At 42.8% G+C, this 22635-nt stretch overlaps 1 protein-coding gene across 4 annotated transcripts in view; it reads right to left on the bottom strand.

Moving 5' to 3' along the window:
• The window catches only part of spock1 (SPARC (osteonectin), cwcv and kazal like domains proteoglycan 1), a 68447-nt gene that overhangs the window by 35196 nt on the left and 10616 nt on the right, over nt 1–22635 (bottom strand). For all 4 annotated transcript variants that reach the window (XM_078102152.1, XM_078102150.1, XM_078102151.1 and 1 more), the window contains exon 3: nt 821–866. In XM_078102152.1, the coding sequence (XP_077958278.1) occupies nt 821–866 (46 nt within the window). The remainder of the gene's footprint in view (nt 1–820; nt 867–22635) is intronic.

Here is a 22635-nt window from a genome sequence, read left to right as displayed (position 1 = left end):
AGATTTAAAGTATGTTAAATCAAACCCCACAACTGGATGTGAGTGAGTGTGTGTGTGTGTGTGTGTGTGTGTGTGTGAGAGAGAGAGTAAGGGAGTGTTTGGCAATAATTGAGTTTAGTCCAGAGTTACTGGGGGTCTACGAGCATTACACAGTTGAGTGTGATTGATAAGTGGACCTGGCGTTGTTGCTGTGGTAAGTCCAGAAGCATTACGTGTAACGCAGCAGCGTTTAGCTTTGGACCAATACACACGGACACAAAGACACATATGATACACGTCCACAGCGTTCTGTTTCCATCTTCATTTTCATTCGAAGATGTGCATTTTGTCCCCAAAACGGGGAGCAAAGGACACGCACATCTCAGCGCCGGACGATTAATGGGGCCTCTTTGTAGTTCGTTCAATAAGGACATGTTTCCCCTTTAAACATATAAATGTAAAGCCCAGAATTATTTTTGGTTTGTTTGCGTGATCGTCTTTTGAGACTGTCTTGTTATATAAAGTAAAAAAAGGTGGATCTTCCTTAACTGAATTAAAAGTCCATTTGTCATCAAAATGATACGCGTTATTGCTCTGGTAGTAACTAAGAATTGAATGTCAAAGCTCTCCGCGTCTCAGCATCAGCGTCCCGGGTTTTTTACATTGTCGTAGCAACAGCAATTTAGTTGTTTTTGTCATTTTGGTGACGACGTTTTGATTCCATGAAACAAGTAGCTGGTCAAACATTGAATGCCGACTTCTCACACAGTGTGTTGAGAAGTCAATGCATTCATATCACACACACACACACACACAGACACACACACTCAGCAGGACTCACCTTGGACCAGAGACTTGGCAGGAGCCCAGCTTTTGAAGTAGTCATCCTGAGTGGAAACACAACACGAGAAACTGGGTTAGGAAAAAACAACTCTGCGTCAAGAATATCTTTGAATTATTAAACCGAGCCCAAATATTAAACCGAAATCCTGTCCTCATTACTCTCTCCTTCAGTTCTTTCATACTAGTGTAAAAAGGAATAAACGCCATAAAGAAGAGGAAGAGGCTTGTTTGGGCGTTTAGAAATAGTACAACAATATTCTGAGGAACCAGCAGAAAAGCACACTGGGGAGCAAAGCATGTTACACGCTCTAATAAACCGTCTAACCAGGACAAAGACATTTAAAGTCGAGGTCAAAATTGACTTTTGCTCTGAGAGATGGAATAAGTTGGTGTTGTTAAAAAGAAGAAGCGGTTGGAGGAGGTAGTGTTGTATTTTAGCTGATTCTTAACTCAAAGAGGTGCAGATTTTTCTTCAGAGTAGTCCAGAGTCCTTGAGAAAGCCCCTTCAGTTGAAAATGTGAAAATAATCGGCTAGCCTCAGTGTAGGAGAGGTTTGGATTTGTTAAGCCCAATGCACTTTGACTTAATAGCTCTATTCTGAATGGAATCCTTCCCGGCCAGAGAGGTGTTTTGTTGAGACGCTAACATTTAGTGTTAAACGCATTTCACACATCGCAGTAAGAAAAGATTCACGGAGTCAACATAGATCGGATGGAGACAAACGCGGCGGTGTGTTTTCACAGTGGGCCCCCGGTGACAGAAGCAGCAGCCAAAGCGGTTTGTGCGTCTCAATACGCCCTCAGGTGTGTGAGGAAAGGTTGATGTCGATCATCAGCTGATCTGTGGGGTGTAAATGACTTCATAGTCCTGACTGAACCTCCACCGTTACGTCTGCATTTAAAGGTACTATGAAAGGTCCACAACACACTAATGTAGTTAGAAATCGATATAAGGACATTTTTATATTTTTCAATGTACTGTATTTTTAACAATTCTAGCTTCTAAAATGAGCATATTTAGGATTATTAATTAATCAGATATGTATATACTGCTTGTAATTACAATTGGATGAGGTCTTTGCAACGTGAGCAATACACACAAAAACCCACACACGCACACGCACACACACACACACACAGACACACACACACACACACACAGCGGTGGCGTCTGCATCTTAAGTCGTGCCAACAGCAAAGGCACATGTACGTCAGCAGGTAGGGAGCCTGTGTCAGTGACACTATTACAGTGACCGGGTTTAAAAGCGGGATCTTTATCTCCTTCGTTATTTGATTACGATTGAGGTCTAAAAAAACAAGCGGAGTAAACCGGTTTAGAGCCGGCATTCTGCTTGGCTTTTTATCCTTTATATGCTGCAAAGCAAGGAATGCACATGCAAACTTATCAGGTCATACATGTGCAAAAAGATGAATGTTGTATTTAGTAGTATGATGATGAAAACGATGATTTAACAAATATGGTTAGAACATTTCCGCATCAGGTAATATTCCACATGTGATCAAGAAGTTCAATGAGAAGTTCAATAATATCTTCCCAGTCAACCAAGGGATAAATCACCTCCACGCAGTGCGCATGCTCCCTTTTCTCTTCAGATTGTTCTCAAACGTTATATTTCAACAGGAAATTGATAACACAAAATCAGATAACGTGAGGTGGAGAAAACCAGACAAACAAAAGTTTTATATCCTCTGTGTGGCTAAAAAAATGTTGTGGAAAATCTTCAAAGTAAAATTGAGAATATGAATACACGTTTAAAAAAAAAAAGCACAATTAATACGGGTATAATGTCCAGGTGTCTGCATATTCTTACGTATTTGCTTGAATGTATGAAACGTCCCACAGCAGCGTTTTAACATGCGGTAACTATACCACGTCACGGCTGACCTACCCGACCTGCCGCGCATTTAAATTAGCAACACGTCTCTGTTTCGACAACTAGAAAGTGCGAAAACACTACAATGTGGCCTCCGGGTGGGCGCTCAGGCTCCAAAAACACAATGAATGTACTTACCTCTGCTTCCTTTAAAATGATGGCATAGGAGAGAGGCAGAGGAATAGAACGGAGAGAAGAGATACAGAAAGAAAGGTCAGGAATAATGGCAAAGTATGCTTTGTCTATCAGATCTATTACAACCCTGTGTTACTCATGCTGAATACTGAGCTCACTTCTGAAGATTCGTTTAATAGGAATCTGATTTTGAAGGCGGTGGAATACTAATGGACCCGCATACACACACACACACACACACTGGGGCTCGCAGCCTTATGCGATAGCCTTATTTGATGTGGCATGTAATTTGAAACACATCGAGGGCAAATTGTACAGGCTCAGAGATGAGGCACGCCATCAGGAGAGAGGGGAGGAAGAAAGAGGGCGAGACGTAGGTGGGGGGGGGGGGGGGGGGGGGGGTTAGTAAACAGGGCAAGAGGGGAAAAAAGCAATGGGAATTTAGGGCCTTTTTATTTTTTTTACTAAAATGTTGTGGAGGGGAGAGGCTTAAAAGATTTTGAACGGAGGTATTACGTGTCTGAATGATGCAGAGGAAGCGAGGGGAATATAGGAGGGGAGTTTGTTGCATGTGCTGCCCTTAAGATTACACAGCGACAACCTTTAACATGGACACACAGGAGGGAATCTCCCTTTTCGGTATACGGTGTCAAAAGTGAAAAAGTAGAAAAACAGAAACAAGAGACCAGACAGTGGAGATTAATGAAGAAAACGCTAGATGGAGAGTTATAAGTTATAAGCCTTATGTACATTTCCTTACTAGTTTACTATCCTAATTGAAGAAAATGAATTTCAATGAAAAATTGTTATTGCACATAGATACATGTGTGTATATACATTTAGTAAGTAAAGCTTACCAGCTTAGGAACAAATGCAAACCTCTGTACCCCAAATGATCCATAGTGCTCAGTCTAAATCGCATGTTGGAAATACATTCAGGGCGGATCCAACTTTTGCTGATGAAGTCAAACAGCACATCATCTGGGTGCAGCACGGTGAAAGCGGCAAAATGGTTGTTTTTAGTGTCTTAATTATTCAGGTGTGCTTTTAGGCCTAACATATATTAAACCGGTCAGATAATTACAAAAAAAACTGTGTGCCTACACCTGGCTTGTTCAACTTGAGAGGGGGTTTAATTCAAATCTGTTTAAAATGTAGCACAGCAAATGTCAGTGAAAATGGGATTCCTTTCTAATAATTATGCGGTTTATTTAGCAATGCCACCATTTTGATTGAGCCCATGAGTGTTGAAACATCTTCATGTCATACGGTTACTCTGCCCATTGTGATCGCCATGTTTCAGGAGTCACAACCAGCCACTCCTCCTCTTTATTATGTTGTTCACCACTATACCGGCTCTACTGCCACTCCCTCCTTCTCTGCAGTAACCACAATTCCCATCAAACCCAGTTGCTCTCCTTTTATTTGCTAGAACCCCTAGCAGTACATACCTATATATATATATATATATATATATATATGTATATATATATGTATATACACGTATATGTATACACACACCGGCCCATTTCCACCCACTCCCTGCCACACTTGAGAATTTAAATGTTCCAGTCCCAGAAACCTGGATATGCAGCTAGTGCTAAATTTATTTAAATGGGAAAAAGTCAATCCTGCACTGATATTAAGAAAGCTGGATACATTCAGACTTGTAAAGGAGATTGAATAATAAGATTCTTCTTTGTTCATTTACAGTAACTCTTGGCAATCTGCTACTGTATTTTATATCCTAAACAGAATTGCCACCTTTGTTCTTATTTTATTATTATATTATTATTTTTTATCTTTTGCATTAATGTGTCTTAATATTTAAATTGATCTTTTTCTTCTGCAATTCATTATGACCATTTTAATGGTTTTATGTGAAGCACATTGAATTACCTTGTTGTTGTTGAAATGTGCTATAAAAATCAATGTTCCCTGCCTTTTATTACTCATTATTTGCACTGCAGCAGAAATGAACTTGGTCAAAAGTGCGCTGTTAAAGCTCGTCGCGCTTGCTGTTGTGTCTCTCAGGTCACCTGCAGGTTGGTTCATTCTTTTTTTCCTCCCCAGTTGAAAGTGATGGGCCTGGGGGGGGGCTGAAGACGTCATAATTGGAATCAGGGTGCAAATATGGCCGCTCGCTGGAAACTAAGCTTAAAAATTGACTGCATACCTAATGCATCACAAGACGCCGGCACATGGTCTTTGTGATCAGATGATACAACGATGCATCAGATTATTTTATTTTTAGGCTGCCACAGAAATGCGGAATGCTGAGTGGGTTCAGTGGAGGCAGTTCTGTTTCAACAACAATACTGAAGTGGAATAACTTAACACACACAACCAGATGGAAGAAATAACACTTCAGATGAACCTGTTCTCACTAGAAACAGGCGCCACTGTGCAAAGTCAGCCAATCGCCATACTTGAAAAGAACCTTAATTACTTGATCAAACAAAACCACCTCAAAATGAAGACGCAAAGAAATTCGGTGCGTTACTGACCGGACTTATTCATCGGGGTCCGAGGCTTTTACAGCAGGTTTCATGTGGACAAATATCCATAGTTTGCTACTTTACATGCTATTAACTATGACCAGCATTAAGCCCTCAGCAACCAGTGGTGTTAATTGTTATCCTGAATGTTGGTATAAACTAATGAGTCAAACTGAACATATTTACACCAGCAGTAGAGAAGAGATTGATGAAGAGAGAGACTGACAACAGATGGTTGTCTTTTGAACCCTTAAGCTAGTATTAATGTATTATGAATAAACACGCTTGCAATCTTTTATCGTAAGCTGAATCTTAAACTCTGGGTCTAAGACGTCCTTTGTCAACCTGTTGTCATCGTGCTGTTCAGGAATAAAAAGTGTTATTTCAACAAAGCATCTGATGACTACATTTCACAGACGCTTCCGGGACCTCAAAGAACTTCCGCCACAGACGCCACGAGGAAAAAACAAATACTTCCTGCGTCAGCTCAGGAAGCTCAGTTTGACTGAGGAGCTACACTGCAATTATCCAGTCTGTTCTCTGCACATCCATCACCGTGACGATTGGGTCAACCGCCAAGCAGGACGGGAAAGACTACAAAACGACAGTAACGGACACACACACACACACACAGAATTAAGCTTGATCCAAAATGTCTCATTACAACAATGGATTCCTTCCAGAGTGTATTTTTGCGTAACAATCTTGCTAACCAATGACAACATTTGTATTCACGGCCAACCCGCCTCCTCTAAACTGAGACAAACGACTTATTTTATTTCTGCTTACTTCGCCCCTTCTCCCCTCGGCTTTCTATTTTTATAGCCTCCCTCATTCATCAACTCTCTTCTCCTTTGCGGCTCGTTTTCCCACTGCTGCAAACATCCCTCAACGGATGCGCAGTCTGAACAATGTGCCACAAAGCCTCACATCAAAACGGCGCCTCCTTTTGGTTCTGTCCTCTCTCCTCACGTTAATGAGGGAGAAACAACTCCACCAAGCAGCTTGTTACTCACAATATCTCAGTATCGTACTTCACATTTCTTTTTTCATTCAAATACGCTCTCCGAACTGTCTTTCGTCCCATTTCTTTCCGATTTCCTCTCAGTATCAGTATATTGAACATGAAATCAAACTAGGAGATAGTTAGTTTAACAAAAAAGTGCAGTGAGTAGAGCACCAGAAAGAAAAAATAATGTTTTGAAGAAGTGAAAGAAAAGAGACTGAACATTTTTTTGGAAACAGCAATATTTGCACATTCCCTGGTGACAGAAGAGAAAGTTTTAAGCAAAAAAACACTGAGTGAGAAACAGCTACTGAGCACAAATGAAAGGGAGAATATGTGTAGTCACACAGCGGGTGCAGATGAATGACACTTAGGATCCAGTTATGGGATGCTGAGGACGCCACAGTTATATTTCAACCCCGATGTCTTGTGCTACTTGAAATGATGCAAAGAATGTAATGAATGAGGAGAATCTCCACCAGGCACAAAACGCGCTCTTAATGTCAAACAGGAGGATAGAAAACTGACGGATATATATAGTGTTGCACGTGTTCATACGCACGAGCTGCTCGACGCATAAAGTGACTGGGAATGTTGTATTTTGGAAAGTAATGACCTTTTTGTCATTGATTTTTCTGTGAGTCAAATAAAACTTTCAAATTGCATTTTGTTGTCATTAACAGTTCTATAACACATACAAAAGAAGCATACTGTCACGTTTCAGAGGATACAGAAACTGAAAGCGGCAAATGGCTGACATGCTGAATTAACTTGAACAATAATCAAACACTATGTTTAAAGGGTTGAGTTACTAAATGGATGAATAAAGTCAGTAAAGAAGTCACGAGGATAAAAGACATCAAATAAAATCTCACATGACGCGAGTCAAACAGAATGGAAAAAGGAGAATGAGATAAAGCAAAGTGACGAGGCACAAATAAAGAGTCGGTAATACTTCTTCTGTCTTCTTCTCCTCGTACTTTGTCTCCGGTTTGTTCTGGTTCCCAGGTGACTTCTGGCTGTCAGATCGGGTTGGAGGTCCACCTATATTCAGCTCCGGGGGAGACCGAGGCTGCCGGACACCGTGTGAGGAACAAAAGGTACGAGAGCACATCCTCAGCTGGACGCGGCCACGCGGCTCCGCTGCCTGCGGCCTTCAGCTGTGCGATTGGTTGAAGAGCCGTTGCTTGTCTTTTTGTCTAAGTTGACCACAACGTCCGTGAGACGAGCTCCACCGGCAAATGTGCGGCGATGTCACTGGGTGCTGATGGTGATGTCAAGACTCTGCTGGCTGCTAACAGGCCTCGGCGCCTCACGCGGGGCTTTTTCCTGCGGCTGCTGCGCCTCAGTGACCTTTCCTCGGTGGGTGGAAAAAAACAAAGCCGGCGGAGACATCACTCATGCGGCTTTGCTCTGAACATTTCGGTTCCCTCTTGCCGTCTCTCCTCACAGCCCCGTCACCGCTGAGCAGGTTTGTACATCATTGGAACCAAAGTGTGCCTCTGATGTTTGCCGCCTGTGTTGTCGACGCTACAATGCAACAATGCAACGCCCAAAGCCGACTATTCTGTGTGAAAGCAAAAAATAAGATGTGTCTCTTTTTCTCTTTCTGTTATCTAAATGCTAGCTAGATCTTCAATTTTTTGCATTAAATGGAAGCTAGGCCGCTAAAAGAAAAATACATTGGGTGTAATTGAATATATTTGCGTTGATGAGCTGAGAGACGGGCCCAGAATGGATCAGGGGAAAGGATGCAAAACAGACTTAATATATTCATATGGCTACTGTGATTTTCTCTGCAAGAGACTTAGTACCCTCAACAGATCCATCGAGTCCCACTGTGGAAATGTATGAAAAGTGAATTATGCAAAAGCGGTACGAAAGGCACCACGACAGGGCGGCTTACAGCGGGCCTCTTGTCCTCGTGCTGTTCACACACACACACACACCTGAAATGAACTGCATTCGGTCCGCCAACTTCCTGTACAAAACCATCCTATCTTTTTTAATACCACCCTATCCGACGGAGCCCCTCTGCTCCTGGCGGTATCCCACGGCGATAGTGCAGCCGTGGCGATGTTAAGACAATCGTGGGCGGGGGGCTGCCTTATCTGTCCACTCCACTGGGGGACGAAGGGAAGCGCTCAGGAGGACGGGGAGATAAATGTCCCGTCCCTACTGCAGGTACAGTGGACTGCCCTGTTTAATGGTCCGGCTCAGCGCCCCTCGGTAAGCTTGTAGGTTTCCTCCACCCTCTCATGTCAGAGCTGCCCTGACCTCCACGCTTCCCTTCTCCCCCAGACTCCCCCACCCGCTTTATTTCTGCTCCGCCATCTTCTTACTATTACATTGTTTGCATGTCGGTTGACAGTGTGGGAAGTTTAAAGCGGTCTGTAGAAAAAAAGCTCTCATCTTTCAGTGTGTGTGTGTGTGTGTGTGTGTGTGTGTGTGTGTGTGTGTGTGTATGTACCGATACACACCTGTCTCTAAGGCTTTGTCAAATTAAATGAAAATCAAATGAATGCAGACAAAACATTCAAGCAGGCTCCCATTCCAGCTCACACTAAGCAAGTGTTTCTCATGATTGCTCTACAGTATCTGAACATTGGTCTCTTTGTCTCGGGAAAACTAGTTAGTTTTTTTTCTTTTCTCTGGAGGTCACCCAAATCCTTTTTTCATTTCAAAAATGCTCCATTTTTAGAATTCTTTACATTTTATATATATATATATATATATATATATATATATATACACACACACACACAGTTGCAATCAAAATTATTCAACCCACCATTGCACATTAGGTTTATTGGCAAAACACAAGAATTGTTTAAGTAGTTTAATGAAACTAATATTACAAAGGTTTTGTCCAAATTCAACACAAAATGCTACTTTTAATGACTTTAATGAATTTACTGCAGTCTCAAAATTATTCAACCCCTTCGTGACAAGCATCTTCAGTACTTGGTAGAGCACCCTTTTGCTGTTATGACCTGCTGCAAACGTGATGCATAGCCAGACACCAGCTTCTGACAGCGTTCCTGAGGAATCTTAGCCCGTTCCTCATGGGCAATGGCCTCCAGTTCAGTAATATTCTTTGGTGTGCGTTTTGCAACCGCCTTCTTCAAATCCCACCAGAGATTTTCGATGGGGTTCAAGTCAGGCGACTGTGACGGCCACTCTAGAATCTTCCATTTCTTCTTCTGAAACCAAGCCTTGGTGGACTTTGAGGTATGCTTGGGATCATTGTCCTGTTGGAAGGTCCAATGACGCCCAAGTTTCAGCTTCATCACAGACGGCATGGCGTTTTTCCTGATATTTGACTGAATCCATCGTGCCCTCCACACGCTGCAGAGCAAAGCAGCCCCAGAGCATCTCTGAGCCACCGCCACGCTTGACTGTAGGCAGGGTTCTTCTTCAGCATATGCTTCATCATTCTTCTTCCTCCAGACATAGCGCTGATTCATAGGCCCGAATAGTTCCAGTTTTGTCTCATCGCTCCACAGAACAGAATTCCAAAACTTCGGTGGCTTATTTATATGGTTTTCAGCATATTGGAGCCGACTTTTCTTGTGCTTTTGGGTCAGTAGTGGTGTGCGTCTTGGGAGTCCGGGCATGGAACCCTGTGTTTAGTATGCGCCTTACTGTCCAAACTGAAACCTCAGTGCCTGTTGCCACCAAGTCTTGCTGCAGGTGTTTTGCAGTCACTCGAGGGTTTTTGACCACTTGCCTCCTCAGGAATCTGGTGGCAGCCGCTGATAGCGTCCTCTTTCTGCCACGTCCAGGTAGTGTAGCCACTGTTCCTTCAACTTTGAACTTGCGAACTATGCTTCCAACTGTATTTCTAGGGACATTCAGTGCTTTTGCATCCTTTTGTATCCTTTTCCTTGTTTGTGCAAGGCAATGATCTCTTCTCTGAACTTTTTGGACAATTCTTTTGACTTAGGCATATTTCTAACATGCAATCAGTCGTCACTCTGAACAAACCCGGAGCCAGACCAGGTATTTATGTGTTCTATCTCAAGCACACCTGAACTAATGAAGCCCTTGATTAGTTGCACCAGGTGTGCTTGATACAGGGAGTTGAATCATTTCAAAGGGTGCTCTACCAAGTACTGGAGATGCTTGTCACGGAGGGGTTGAATAATTTTGAGACTGCAGTAAATTCATTAAAGTCATTAAAAGTAGCATTTTGTGTTGAATTTGGATAAAACCTTTGTAATATTAGTTTCATTAAACTACTTAAACAATTATTGTGTAATTTGCTTATTGCAAACAGTTGAGAAATGGTATATTTTGCCAATAAACCTAATGTGCAATGGTGGGTTGAATAATTTTGATTGCAACTATATATATATTGATTGATTGTTTTAACACCCAACAATTTATTTTTCAATAACATGTGATTTGGGAACAAATCACATTGGAGAATGCTATCGTCGAATGTTTTGCATGTTCAACTAACAAACAATCATTCCGGCTGAGGTTGTTGTTACTTTAAGGATGAACAACCACCCCACTAGAAACAGCCCCAAAACAGAACAGAAAACACTGTGAATAAGCTTAAGTCCCTGTTCAATTTTGGTTCAGCATGAAATTGGTTTACATCAAATGTTTTCTATTGGTAGTGCATGTTGTAGCAGGTACAGTTCATGTCAAACACAATGTCGGACTTCTTTTCTGAAATAGTAGGGTGACTTTATTTGCTGCGAGAAAATGGAATACTGTGAACCTTCTTAGATTTCAATGTTCGTCACCTTTAGGTTCATCGGGGACAATAAAACAACCCTGCAAAAGGGAGAAATCAATATCTGAGCCGCAGTTAAAGGGCTTGGCCATAACACACACGCACACACTGACACGGACAAATAATATGGATAAATTTGCACAAACAAACAAAACTACTGATACTGGGGAAGAAGGAAGAGGATTCTCAGCTCTTCACTGTTGCACCCACAGCCTTATGAACACAACAGTGAAACCACAACATGCATTACTGATCAAAGTCAGTTGTAAAGATTACCGAGACCAGCCACTGACACCACAAACAGAGACACACACCTTGCAGCCAGTAGCTTATTTAACGCTGCCTAAAAGGCTTAGTCAGGAAGAGTCAGTGGGACAAAGAGAACCGGGGGGGGGGGGGGGGGGGTGCTGATGCAGGCAAACGAGCAGCAGAAAGGATTAGAAAGGTAGATGCAGAATGCAAGCCAGAGGAGGAAAGAAGAAGAAGAGTGAAGCTAACATGGTGTCTTATTTAAGACGTTGCAGCAGAGAACTGTACCTTTCAGGTCGACAACAGCTGAGAGAGTCTTTTTTATCTCAGGCACTCTGTTGGAACTAAAGCCGGCACAAACAACGGCCGAGGTCCTCTCTGTATACTTCAACATGAGTGATACAGATATTGATCCACAAATTTCCACCACATTGTGCATCATGTGTTTTAGTTAAATACACTACTATAGTACTATATACAGTACAAGCAAACACACACGTACACACATATTCCAGTAAACAAATGATTAGAGATTCCAAAGTCTATCTTTGATAATAGCAAATGACAAATTCTGAACACAATGTTGCCGGACGGATACAGAAATATTTGTAAATGAACCCAGATTGTGTTTGACCTTCTACAGTCTGAGCAGTTAATCCTGTCTGATCCGTTTCCGTGGATCACCCACAACTACAAAACCCATTTCAGCACTCAATAAGCCCTGGCGTAGCGCACACGGCCGCAATGACACCATTACCATAAGAAACACACCGACGGGAACTACACCCGACCAACTGAACCCAACTGAGCCCAACTGAGCCCAACTGAACCTCCTCCCACGTTGGATCAGAGCACCACAAAGACACGCAGACCTCCTTCATCCACAGCAGAGAGAGACAGACAGGACCACACACACAGACATTGCTGTGTTTTCCTCATGGTAAATCAGTCTAGCCTGCTAGTGACTCTCTCTCTTTCTCTCACAAACAAACAGAACCAGGTCCCTAACGAGCCCACATGGGGATCAGCCCTTCAAACCGGCTCATCTCGGCCCCGATTGGCTCAAGGACGTGTCTTCGGTCTGCTGGGGTTATACCATGATGGTGGTGCAATTACTGTTTTGTCTTGGGTCACAACCTCAGTACTTCAACCTCATTGTAGTCATTTTGTTGTGAGGGCATCTTATTACTCTTACTCACGTCTAACATGGCACACAGAAACGTCTTTCCTGTTTATTCTGAGCCAAAGAAAACAAGATCTAATTTAATGAGCCCTCCTGGGAGAAATAAATACCCTTGTGTGCATCTCATTGGTCGATTGTAGCCCACAGAAGTGAGACCGGGAACCGTTCCTGATATCACTCTACTTTTTGTTCATCCGTTTGTGATGATTAAGTCAAATGCACATTGTGTGTCGTCCACCTACCAAGCTCCTTTTAGCTGGAGAACAGCTTGCAGTGGGGATTTAAAACCTCTCTTGAGCTGCCAGACTATGTGACAGGTCTGCACATGTTATTGTGCAAAGTGAAGCCCGACTGACCGCTGTGATGATCGGTTCCTTCCCGATGATTGACGTGGCGATCTATGAACGAACCCCAGGGCGATCGCCACGTACCTGCCTTTACCGGGTGTTAGTCCTCCGTTACTGCACGGTTGGATTCCACAGTATCGCGATGCCTCAGATTCGTACACTCAAAAACAGAGCGGTTGCTTTCACACTTTGTCGAGCTGACAAAGTGCGACACTGAAGGTGTTTTGGCATATGACGAACTGCTTTGACGCCTGTTCTCTGAGGAACGAGGACCCGGCCACAGTGGGCTGTTTTTTCTTTTCTTCGCAGCTGCAGTTTGGAGAGAGCGAAGGGGAATCAAAAGATTTTTCCCTAGAGGATGATATTTTGTTCACGGAATGAATTATTCACTAACAATAATACTCACGTCGTTGCTTTTCCCCGCAAGACGAACCTCGCCTCGGATGTGTCAGGTCAGCTGTCAGCACTCAGTCTGAATTCTGTGTGCTGCTTGATGGCCTCTTTGTGTGCTCTCCACAGGACGGTGTCAAAGATTGAACGTGAGGTAAACGGCGCTCTACATCAGCCTTTATGGCTGCAGTTTGACTTTCGTTTGTAACATAGCGATGATTGAATCTTCTCCACTTTATAGTTCACATTTATTTAGAACGAGGCAGAAGATGAAGGGTTATCTGTGATAAACAAAATTGTTGCCTGAATAGCAACCGTTTCATGAAAACCTCTCAGGTCCGTGTTGGCGTTTTAAATGCCAAAATGGCTGCATTGCACCAAAGCACCATCATTTGACCAATGAGGCGCGACACTGAGCGCCTTCCATGCGTTTGGGCCTCGACAGCCAAACCAAGTCTGATCTGAAAATCACTGTCGTTAATCTTGAATCACTCCCAATGTTTGTGATTGTGAATTCCACACGCTCTCTCACACACTGAATGTGAGCTTATTGGGGCTGAAGCTCTTTTTTGCATCTCTCTGATCTCAATTCTGGACCCCAGCATCAGGCTGTAGTAGGCCTTTGGTAATTCTCCACGGGGGGCGCTTTTACACGCGCCATCAACTCCAGCCTCTCCAGCTGCTCAGCGGAAGATCTGCTATGTTTAAACTCTGCACTGCAACAGAGTTCAGCGGCCTTTTCACCATTCCACATCCGCTCGGATCAGGGAAGTCAGCCTTAATGCTTCTATTAAAGTCCTTTTATTTCTGGCTGTGTAATTACAAGATCAGTGCAAATCAACTAAAACCATCCGGCCGATGCCAAATCTACTGAGTAGATGCTGATGGTTGAAGCCATCCATCCGCCTAAAACTACAGTGGTTCCTCTGAGGAGCTCCGGGTAGCAGAGCTTTAGCACAAAACCTCTGTGGATGCTGTTGATACAGTACTGCAGTCAAGATGACGGAGGAGCTTCAGAACAGGTCCAGAAACCCTGCAGTAAATGTCAGATTTGTTTTGGTGGAAGCTCGGTGAGTCAGAAGTACAGGCTAACATGACTACAGTTCATCATCCACTCAGCGCCCGCTGACAGACAGCCGATTCGCATGTTCTTTTTGTTATGTTCATTCTGAAAGAATCATGCTATTCACAAAAAAAGAAAGAGAAAATCACTGACACACGCTGCTAATTTCATCCCATTCACTAGTTATTTCCTCTCTGTTCTCGAAATACAGATGGTGATGAAAAACTTAAAAGCATCTCTTTATCGTCACATCTTTAGCGTGTTACGTTCTTTGTGTCGTTCCTCTGATAGCTGTTAAATGAGATTTGAGCATCTGCTACTGTGGCAACACTCACAAGCTGGTGGATTCTTCGTCTCTCTTCTTTTCCTGCACAAATTCTTGCTGTGATTATAGGTTTTAACCCCCATGGCGTTGTGTGTCTGCGTGCATGTGTGTGTTTGTTTAGGCACTTTTCTCGCTAGAGTGCACTCAAAGCAATTCACACCCAATTCACAAAGGGTTGTGTGTGAGACAAGAGGAAAAGGTTTTCTGAATATTAGTGTTTCTCTGTTGTTCTCTGCTTTTACCCACCGTTCATCCCCGGGTGCCGTTGTCGTTCTGCATTTGTGAACCCGTGCTTCTGCACATGATGATAATCGTTACGTTGGATCTGCAGTGTAGCATTAAAACCTCCGTGGATATCAGTCAAAGTAAGATTAAAAATAATATTTAAATTTCAAAAACATTTGCACCCTTCCCTTATTCAATACAGTCCTGCAGCCTTCCTGGTTCTGGACCAGGACCAGACAGTTGTAGAGGCCCGTTTTTGCTTCATATTGATAATGCTGCATAACTTTACTGTCACATACCAGACTTCTCTCTGCTTTCTCTCTGTGCCATTCTATAGTTTACCTTTACACTTGTGATGCAATGCTATGAATTCCAACTGCATATTGTAGACCTGCTTTGAAATGACACGTTTTGAAATGAAATCAAAAACGATGTTGAATGTTCAATATCATTCAAGATAAGATAAAAAAAACAAAATGATATCTGTAATCCGATCAATAATATGGGGCTGAACGGGCTGCGGCTGCGATACCTGTTCTGGAAATGAAGGAGGGGCAACGGTAAGATTGTGTTTGAGATTCTATTTTCTATATAATATAAAATATACATTTATTGCAGATATGTTTTCACCTACAATAGTTTTATTTCCAATTCATCTGTTGTGTTTTTTTTGCTGTAATTTGGTCACCATTTTAGTTCCCCAACACTCCTAGGCACCATTGAGTTTTACATTATATCTATAATTAGACCTTTTTAAATCAAACTTTTATCTTAATTGTATTTGATGATAAAGTCTCACGTCCATCCACCGACTAAGATACAAATCTCATTTTCAAAAAGCTTCCCCTTTGTTTTATTTCTCGTCCCCCATAGAGACACACCATCCTCTCTATCTGGAACAGTTTGTGGACCAGTTAAAGCTCCTCCAGACTGCCAATTCCACACCGAATGAGCTGAACGGATGAAAGATTGCGTCTGTAACACAGCCACAGTCAGTGAGCAGAGTAATCGCAAACACAATCATCATCACCATCATCAGAACAGTTATCATCACCATAATCGGCTTCATAATCATAAAGCTGACAGGGACGCTAATCAGAATGCTGATACTAGAGTGGGAAAGTAATTGAGCTGGATATGAAAGTATTTATCTCCATTTTAAAGGTTTTTTTTCACCTGACTTCAAAACACATAAACACATGAAGCCAGGAGGCCCCGTTCTGCATGTTGTGTCCCTCCGAGACTGTGTGCTGCTACATTTGTAAGATGTGTGTCAATACAGCGGGGAGAGAGACTTAGTCAGTACTGGCAAAGGATGTTGTCGTCCTTGACAGGTTTCAGAGAAAATAGAATAAGGGAGAGATAAGATAAGGTCTCTGTTAGAGAAGAGGCTGGAACTATACGTTTGACTAGAATTATTGTAGTTTTACCTGAACTAGGGCTGGGCGGTGTGGCCAAAAATCAATATCCCAGTATTTAGAAAGATTCTGACGGTATCCCGGTATGTGGCGGTAGTGCTTTTTCAAGTAAACACATTAAGTCATTGCCAACGAAAAGGACCGCCGGCCACCTGAACAGCTGTTTGCCGGCCGCTGGCCAACTCGCTGGCGAGTTAGCCTATTAGCGGGCTAGCTAGTTAGCGGCCGCTGGCCGCTCCTCGCTGACGTGTAAAAATGACTTCTGCCGCCTGGCGAAGAGCAACGTCCATTGAGAAAGTCATACCCTGCGAAATCTTATACCGGCGTACCGTCCAGCCCTAAACTGAAGTAATTATACAAAGAATGGACGATCCAAACTGTTACCAATAAAATGTAAGCGCACCCTCACAGGCATTTGGAGACGACGGCAAAATGCCATATAGTGGCACGCTGGCCTATGTGGGGGAATATCTAATCCCCTATAGGGGACTTTCTTGGTCAAGCTGGATAGTTTCCCAGCACCTGGAAGGCTTTTTTTTCTCCTGTGAATCTTATCTTCAAAAGCCTTTTCGTCACCGCTGACAACATGGCATTGGGTCGTGGCCAGACTGCTAAGTGCCTCGGTGTGATGTTACACGGCCTACAGCTGACATATCCAAGCACTTATCATCCAGATACTGGAACTTCCCTCTGGCTCAGGAATAAGAATGAACATCGCCGCCTGTTTTCATATCGGTCAAAACAAACCAGCATTTAGGCGTGAAGCACAAGAACATACACCGGCCAGGTGGGAAAATTCACAATCAGATCTTAAAACCACTTGATGTGAAAACAGCTTATTTTTATTTACCAATTGTAGATGCATTCTGCAAGAGCTTAAAAAGGGAAACGTGTGTCTGCGAGAAAAACATTGTGTAAAGATGAAAGGCAGCTCGTATCTCTGGAGTGTTTGTTAAAAGTAGAGATGAGTCAATGAGTTCTGCTTTATCTCTGAACGACAATACACCAGGCTCCATGTGGCTGCAGGCTGACGACCGGACGCCCTCACGGGCTGCTTTGCCTGTTTTCAACGCCTCTTGGAAACACCTAGTTGAGCCCCCCCACCCAAAAAGTACACAGCACACTATCACATGTGTGAAGTAACATAAAGCAACTGAAACTGCCATCCCAAATACATCATCATTAGGTTTTAAGTGCCGGATACGGCATCAAGGACAACCCACTTTGCAGAACACACAGCCTATAAAACAAACGTCTTAACTCTCTTACACTGAAGCAGCACTTCAATCATAGTGGATGGTGTAATGTTCAGGCCTTGAGCGCAAAGAGAGGGAAGAAATATAGGCCTCAGATAAATATAAACGCTAAATAAAAAATATGAGATTTAAAGAGAAAGTCCAGTTGAAGTCTTTCTGCCCTTTTGGGGTTTACCTACAATTATTATGAGCAGTGCCGCCAAAACACTGTTCAGTTTGCAATACTGCTTCTGAATGCATACTAGGCTCTGAAAAAACATGAAATACATGCAAATTAAGAAAGAAATTCAGAAATGTGATAATTCAAGAGGCACTGTAAAAATAATTTATTTCTCCTCCAATTCAGCACCCAGCTGTTAAGTTGCACTGACTGGAAGGCTTTGTTCTCCTGAGATCTACAGTGTGTTTCACTACTACACCCTGTTTTGTCAAAAAACAGCAAGAGAAAAGAAATCAGTGTCGGCTCACGTCGAGTGTTACTAAAGGTCAGAGATCAAGGTAAAAAAAAAGGAAATAGCACCAATGAAACAGCACCGGAACAATGCCTGTAAGGGCTGAGTGGGGATCTGCAGTGTAATACGGCAATTTCAAGGTTGCTTTACTCACAGCGGGCACTTTTTACCCGTTTTCCATCCAACATTTTTTGGTTTTTAATTCACGGTTGAAGCAGCACTCATTTTATTTGAAAACGTAGGACAGTTAAGGATCCAGCACACACACACACACACACACACGCTCCAGTAAAAGATCAATAAATAATAATTTTTTGGTCCCATGGGATCATGGGATCCTAACAGCAAGCAAACAGACAGGAAAACGACAGAGATAATAGTCAGAGCCGGTCTGATACTGTTAATATCCTGTAAGAAACTCAGCAGAAGGAAGAACTTGTGTGTTGGAGCTGCAGATGAGGGCTGGTAAGAACCTCTACCTCTTTTGACCAAAGTATGGCAAAACCCAGTTTCATGGAGTTTTGTTGTTTCAGGTGACACTTTGGGATCTGCGGTGGATGGAGGTTATGTTGATTCAAATCAGGCAGGAAAGTGCAAATTTGCGTCTGCTTTTAAACTAAAAATGTGTGGTATCGTTGCAGTCGCTTACAGCAACTCTTATTGCAAACCCCACGCACACAGCATTTTTTGCAGGCTTAATTGGCCCTTTGCACACGCAGACCTCTACAAAATATAGCTCCTGGATGTGTGTGATATGAGCTTTCACCCATTCACTTTCATTTACATTTTTCATCCAGTTCAGTGCACTTAAATACTTAAAAACTCCCCAGTAAGTGTGATTCAAATGCCATTTTTAATGAAATTCATGCCTTCCCTGTGAAAGTTTGGGATGGCAGATTTTTGATAATATTTCCCTCCACAACTTTGCTCTCAGGGCTTTACTTTCATCCAATTTAATACTATAGCCATTAAAAAGCATTTAGCCGCTTTTCCATCTGCATTGATTAGAAATCGAGGAGGTCAAAACAACTCCTTCATGATACATTGCACAGCGCGTGTGCGTTTCTGCAGAAATCTTTTGTGTGACATTTTTTACAGCATAGGACGCAAACTCTTGGTCTTGATAACTTAATTAAACAAGGAATTCAAAAATAACAATGAGACACAAGTTACTGTAATTGTAGTCTCACTGCCTCCCGGAAAAAGGGTTTTGTGATGAAAGTCTGACGTGAACTCTCCACCTGTTTCATTAGAGACTGTCTGCTGCAATTAAACAGGATGAGAGCAGCTGATCATCACAATGAAACTCGGCACATTCTGATCCTCCTCCTTCTGACAATGTCCTCGTCGTGCTTGGAGCCACGGCTGCACATCTGCCTCAGGTCACTAAAATCGGAATAATTATTTGTCACACCATCGAGGGACGACGTCAAAGAGCACCTGTTGGTTGTGGGTTTCTGGAGAACAAACTCTTCCTACAGAAGAGATCTTCAAATTAGATGATCTGATTACTTAGCGGCTTTCAGAGAAAATATTCAGCCTTTAAGATAAATCATCGACAAAATCCTAAATGGCACAGTGGTTCAATTTCCTCCAACAACATCATCAGCAGACGTAGTTTGGAGCTTTTACCACGCCACCGCCATATCACACACACACACACACACACACACACACACACACACACACACACACACACACACACACACACACACACACACACACACACACACACACACACACACACACACACACACACACACACACACACACACACACACACACACACACAGAACCACAACGCTTGTTCTATAATGGAGGCGCTGTTATTGTACTTCAAAACTGTCAAGTACAATTTTACGACTTTCCTTTTTAGAGACGTAGATGAAAAGACCTGTTGGAAATGTGTTGATGATATGGTTGACGAGTTAACAATTATATGCAATTATATGAAAATGCAGTGACAGTCAGACACAAAAAGGGGGAATGAACGAAAAAAAAATGAATTTTAGAATTGAAGTAGAGGCAGGAAACGTTTCTTCATGAATGAAATGTGACTTTTGGGTCGGGTAATGACGCAGCGGGGAGACGTGTGGGACAGACGACAGGTTCCACACTCGGTGGTTGATTGGCAGTCTGTTTGAGGCTCGCGATCAGCACTGTTTGTCTGTCTGCGAGCAGCAGAATTCATTTCCACAACTAATTACTCTACAGACGACATAATGGAGCTGTTATTGTCCAAACTCAGAGACAATCCACTACTCCCGTCCTCCTGCTGCTGCTTCTTTTCATCTTTCCTCCCTTTTCTAAGCCTATATCTGCCAGATCAATTTTCCATTTCCATCCCCTTCAGCTTGTCATTTGTCTGATGCAATATCTTCCTATATCCCAACATGTCTCTCCCCCCCTGAACCCTCACTTTCCACTCTGCTCATTCATGTCGAGGCTGTTGACACTCTGTTTGAGGACAGAGATTAGCATTGTGTTTGTTTGTCTGTGTGAACGCCCTGATTCATTTCTCACACTAATGACCTGGCTGCTTATTAATGGATGATCGCAGTAATGGAGCTGTCACTTTCAGAACTGATGCTTGGTTGCTCTCCTGCTAAGTCCCCCTGTTTCTCCACTACTATCTCCCCCACTCTTCTGTAGACTCGGGGGTACAGTAGTGAATGGTCATATTCATAACGTTAATAAAAGACTGTGTGCAAAGTGTTATGCACCTTTCTATCACTTGGATAGCATCCATCCAGGGTGCGGAGACGGGAGTAGAAAGTGGCTCCTAATAAATAATAATAAATGAGCTTTAGAGCCCGCCGGTTCGGCGTTCGGTGTTAGGGTGAATGAAAACCGCATGGCGAGGTGGCATGGTTTGCATTGGGCCTGCGTGGTAGTGCGGTGTGGACAGTACACGGGCCCAATGTGAACAATTTATCAAAAACAGGCCTCCTTCATCCTCCCTCATTACAGGGGCTCCTCTCCTGAGGGAGCGCAAAGGGCAGAGAGGGTCTGAGTCATGTGAAGTTACTGCTGATGAAGAAACAATATTTCCTGATACTGCCTCAAAAGAAAACCATTTAAATAACTAAAAAGGGGGGGAGGGGGATTTCATTATGAGAAAATTCTGGGAGCTTTGTTAGGAGCTGTTCTTCATTAAAACGGATGAGCACCAGAGATAACAGATGTTTTACAGACGCACCTTTGAGCTTGTAATGTATCCGATATCCGATCAGGCAGGTGGCATTGAACATTCTCATGTGTGGACACACACATTTGCGTGCGTGCGTGCGTGCGTGCGCGTGTGTGTGTGTGGAGACTCAGGGGAGAGCAGAGCACACAGCCACAAATCTCTGCCTGTGTGTGTGTGTGTAGAGTAGATCTGTGTTTGTGTGAAACACACGTTCAAAGAAACAGCCCAAGTCCCCTCAAAAATATGTATGTGCACACACAAACACACACACACTAACTACTGTTGTTAAGCAACAAAATGAACAGATAGAAAATAGAGACTTACCTGTTGTGCCATCAGTGAAAAAAGAGGATTGGGTGAGACATGAAAGGAAAAAAGAAAGAGAATACGTTAGCTCAACAACTGACATTCTGCACACAGCACGGTGTTCTTCAAGAGCACATGCTCACGAGGGAGAAGTTCATAGAAAAAGAAAACATTAATACCAATCACTGTTTGCTACGTGTTCCTTCTAAAATGGATGATTATGTATTAAAGTATGATTAAATGCAAATAATCCAAATACATGCAGACACAAATACACACACTAACATTTCCTGAGAGCTGTGATCAAATGTGCGGAGTGTGTGAGATGCAACCTGCACACGAGCATACTGCACAAAATGTTTACCAACACTTTGACCTCTGCTGCAAAAGTTTGAAACTAGGCCAGTTATAAAATCTGAGTGAGGGATATTGCAGTCTGACCCTGCTGAGTGTCCTTGTTAAACTGGGACAAAGGAGGAAGTGTGGGAAGAGTGAATAAGTCCCCCACACACACATTCATGCTCAGAAAGAGCAGAAATGCTAACTTTACTAAGTTTAGACACTTCAAACATTTTAGTACTTAATTCATAGGAATATAAGTAAGATAGAAAATGCTCACATATACTGTACATCTGTGGTGCTCTTAACATTCAGCTTCTACCAAAGTCAATATTATTCCTTTACCCTCAGAAAATGCGTCTACTCAGGGATCCTCAAGTCATCCTGGAAAGGTAGTGCCGTGTCTGTGTCCCAAGCAGTGAAACAACGCGCGCTCGGCTCAATAATAGAAGTTCCCTAGAGAGCAACTGACAAACCCCGCAGGGAAGGTCAGAGTGGGATCATGGGACTTATTCAAGTGGCAAATCTCTCCCCATAAACACTAAGTAAGTAACAGGAGTAAAAACAAGTTGAAAAGCATTTCATTTCAGTGTGTACACGCTTGTTTGTGTGTGTGTGTGTTTGTGTGCACCAGGGGGGTTATCGTCAAACTAAAAGTAGTTTACGTTGCTGTTGACTATTTAAAATTAGATCAAGTGTGTGTTCAATTTAACACCCATACTGGACTGTATATAAGGGGTAAAGATATATTGGCCAATATTTGCTTTTGATGATTGATTGAACAGATTGA

The sequence above is a fragment of the Gasterosteus aculeatus genome, chromosome 4 (assembly GCF_964276395.1).
Source record: "Gasterosteus aculeatus chromosome 4, fGasAcu3.hap1.1, whole genome shotgun sequence".
Lineage (NCBI taxonomy): Eukaryota > Metazoa > Chordata > Actinopteri > Perciformes > Gasterosteidae > Gasterosteus > Gasterosteus aculeatus.
This window is presented reverse-complemented; position numbering and strand designations above follow the sequence as displayed.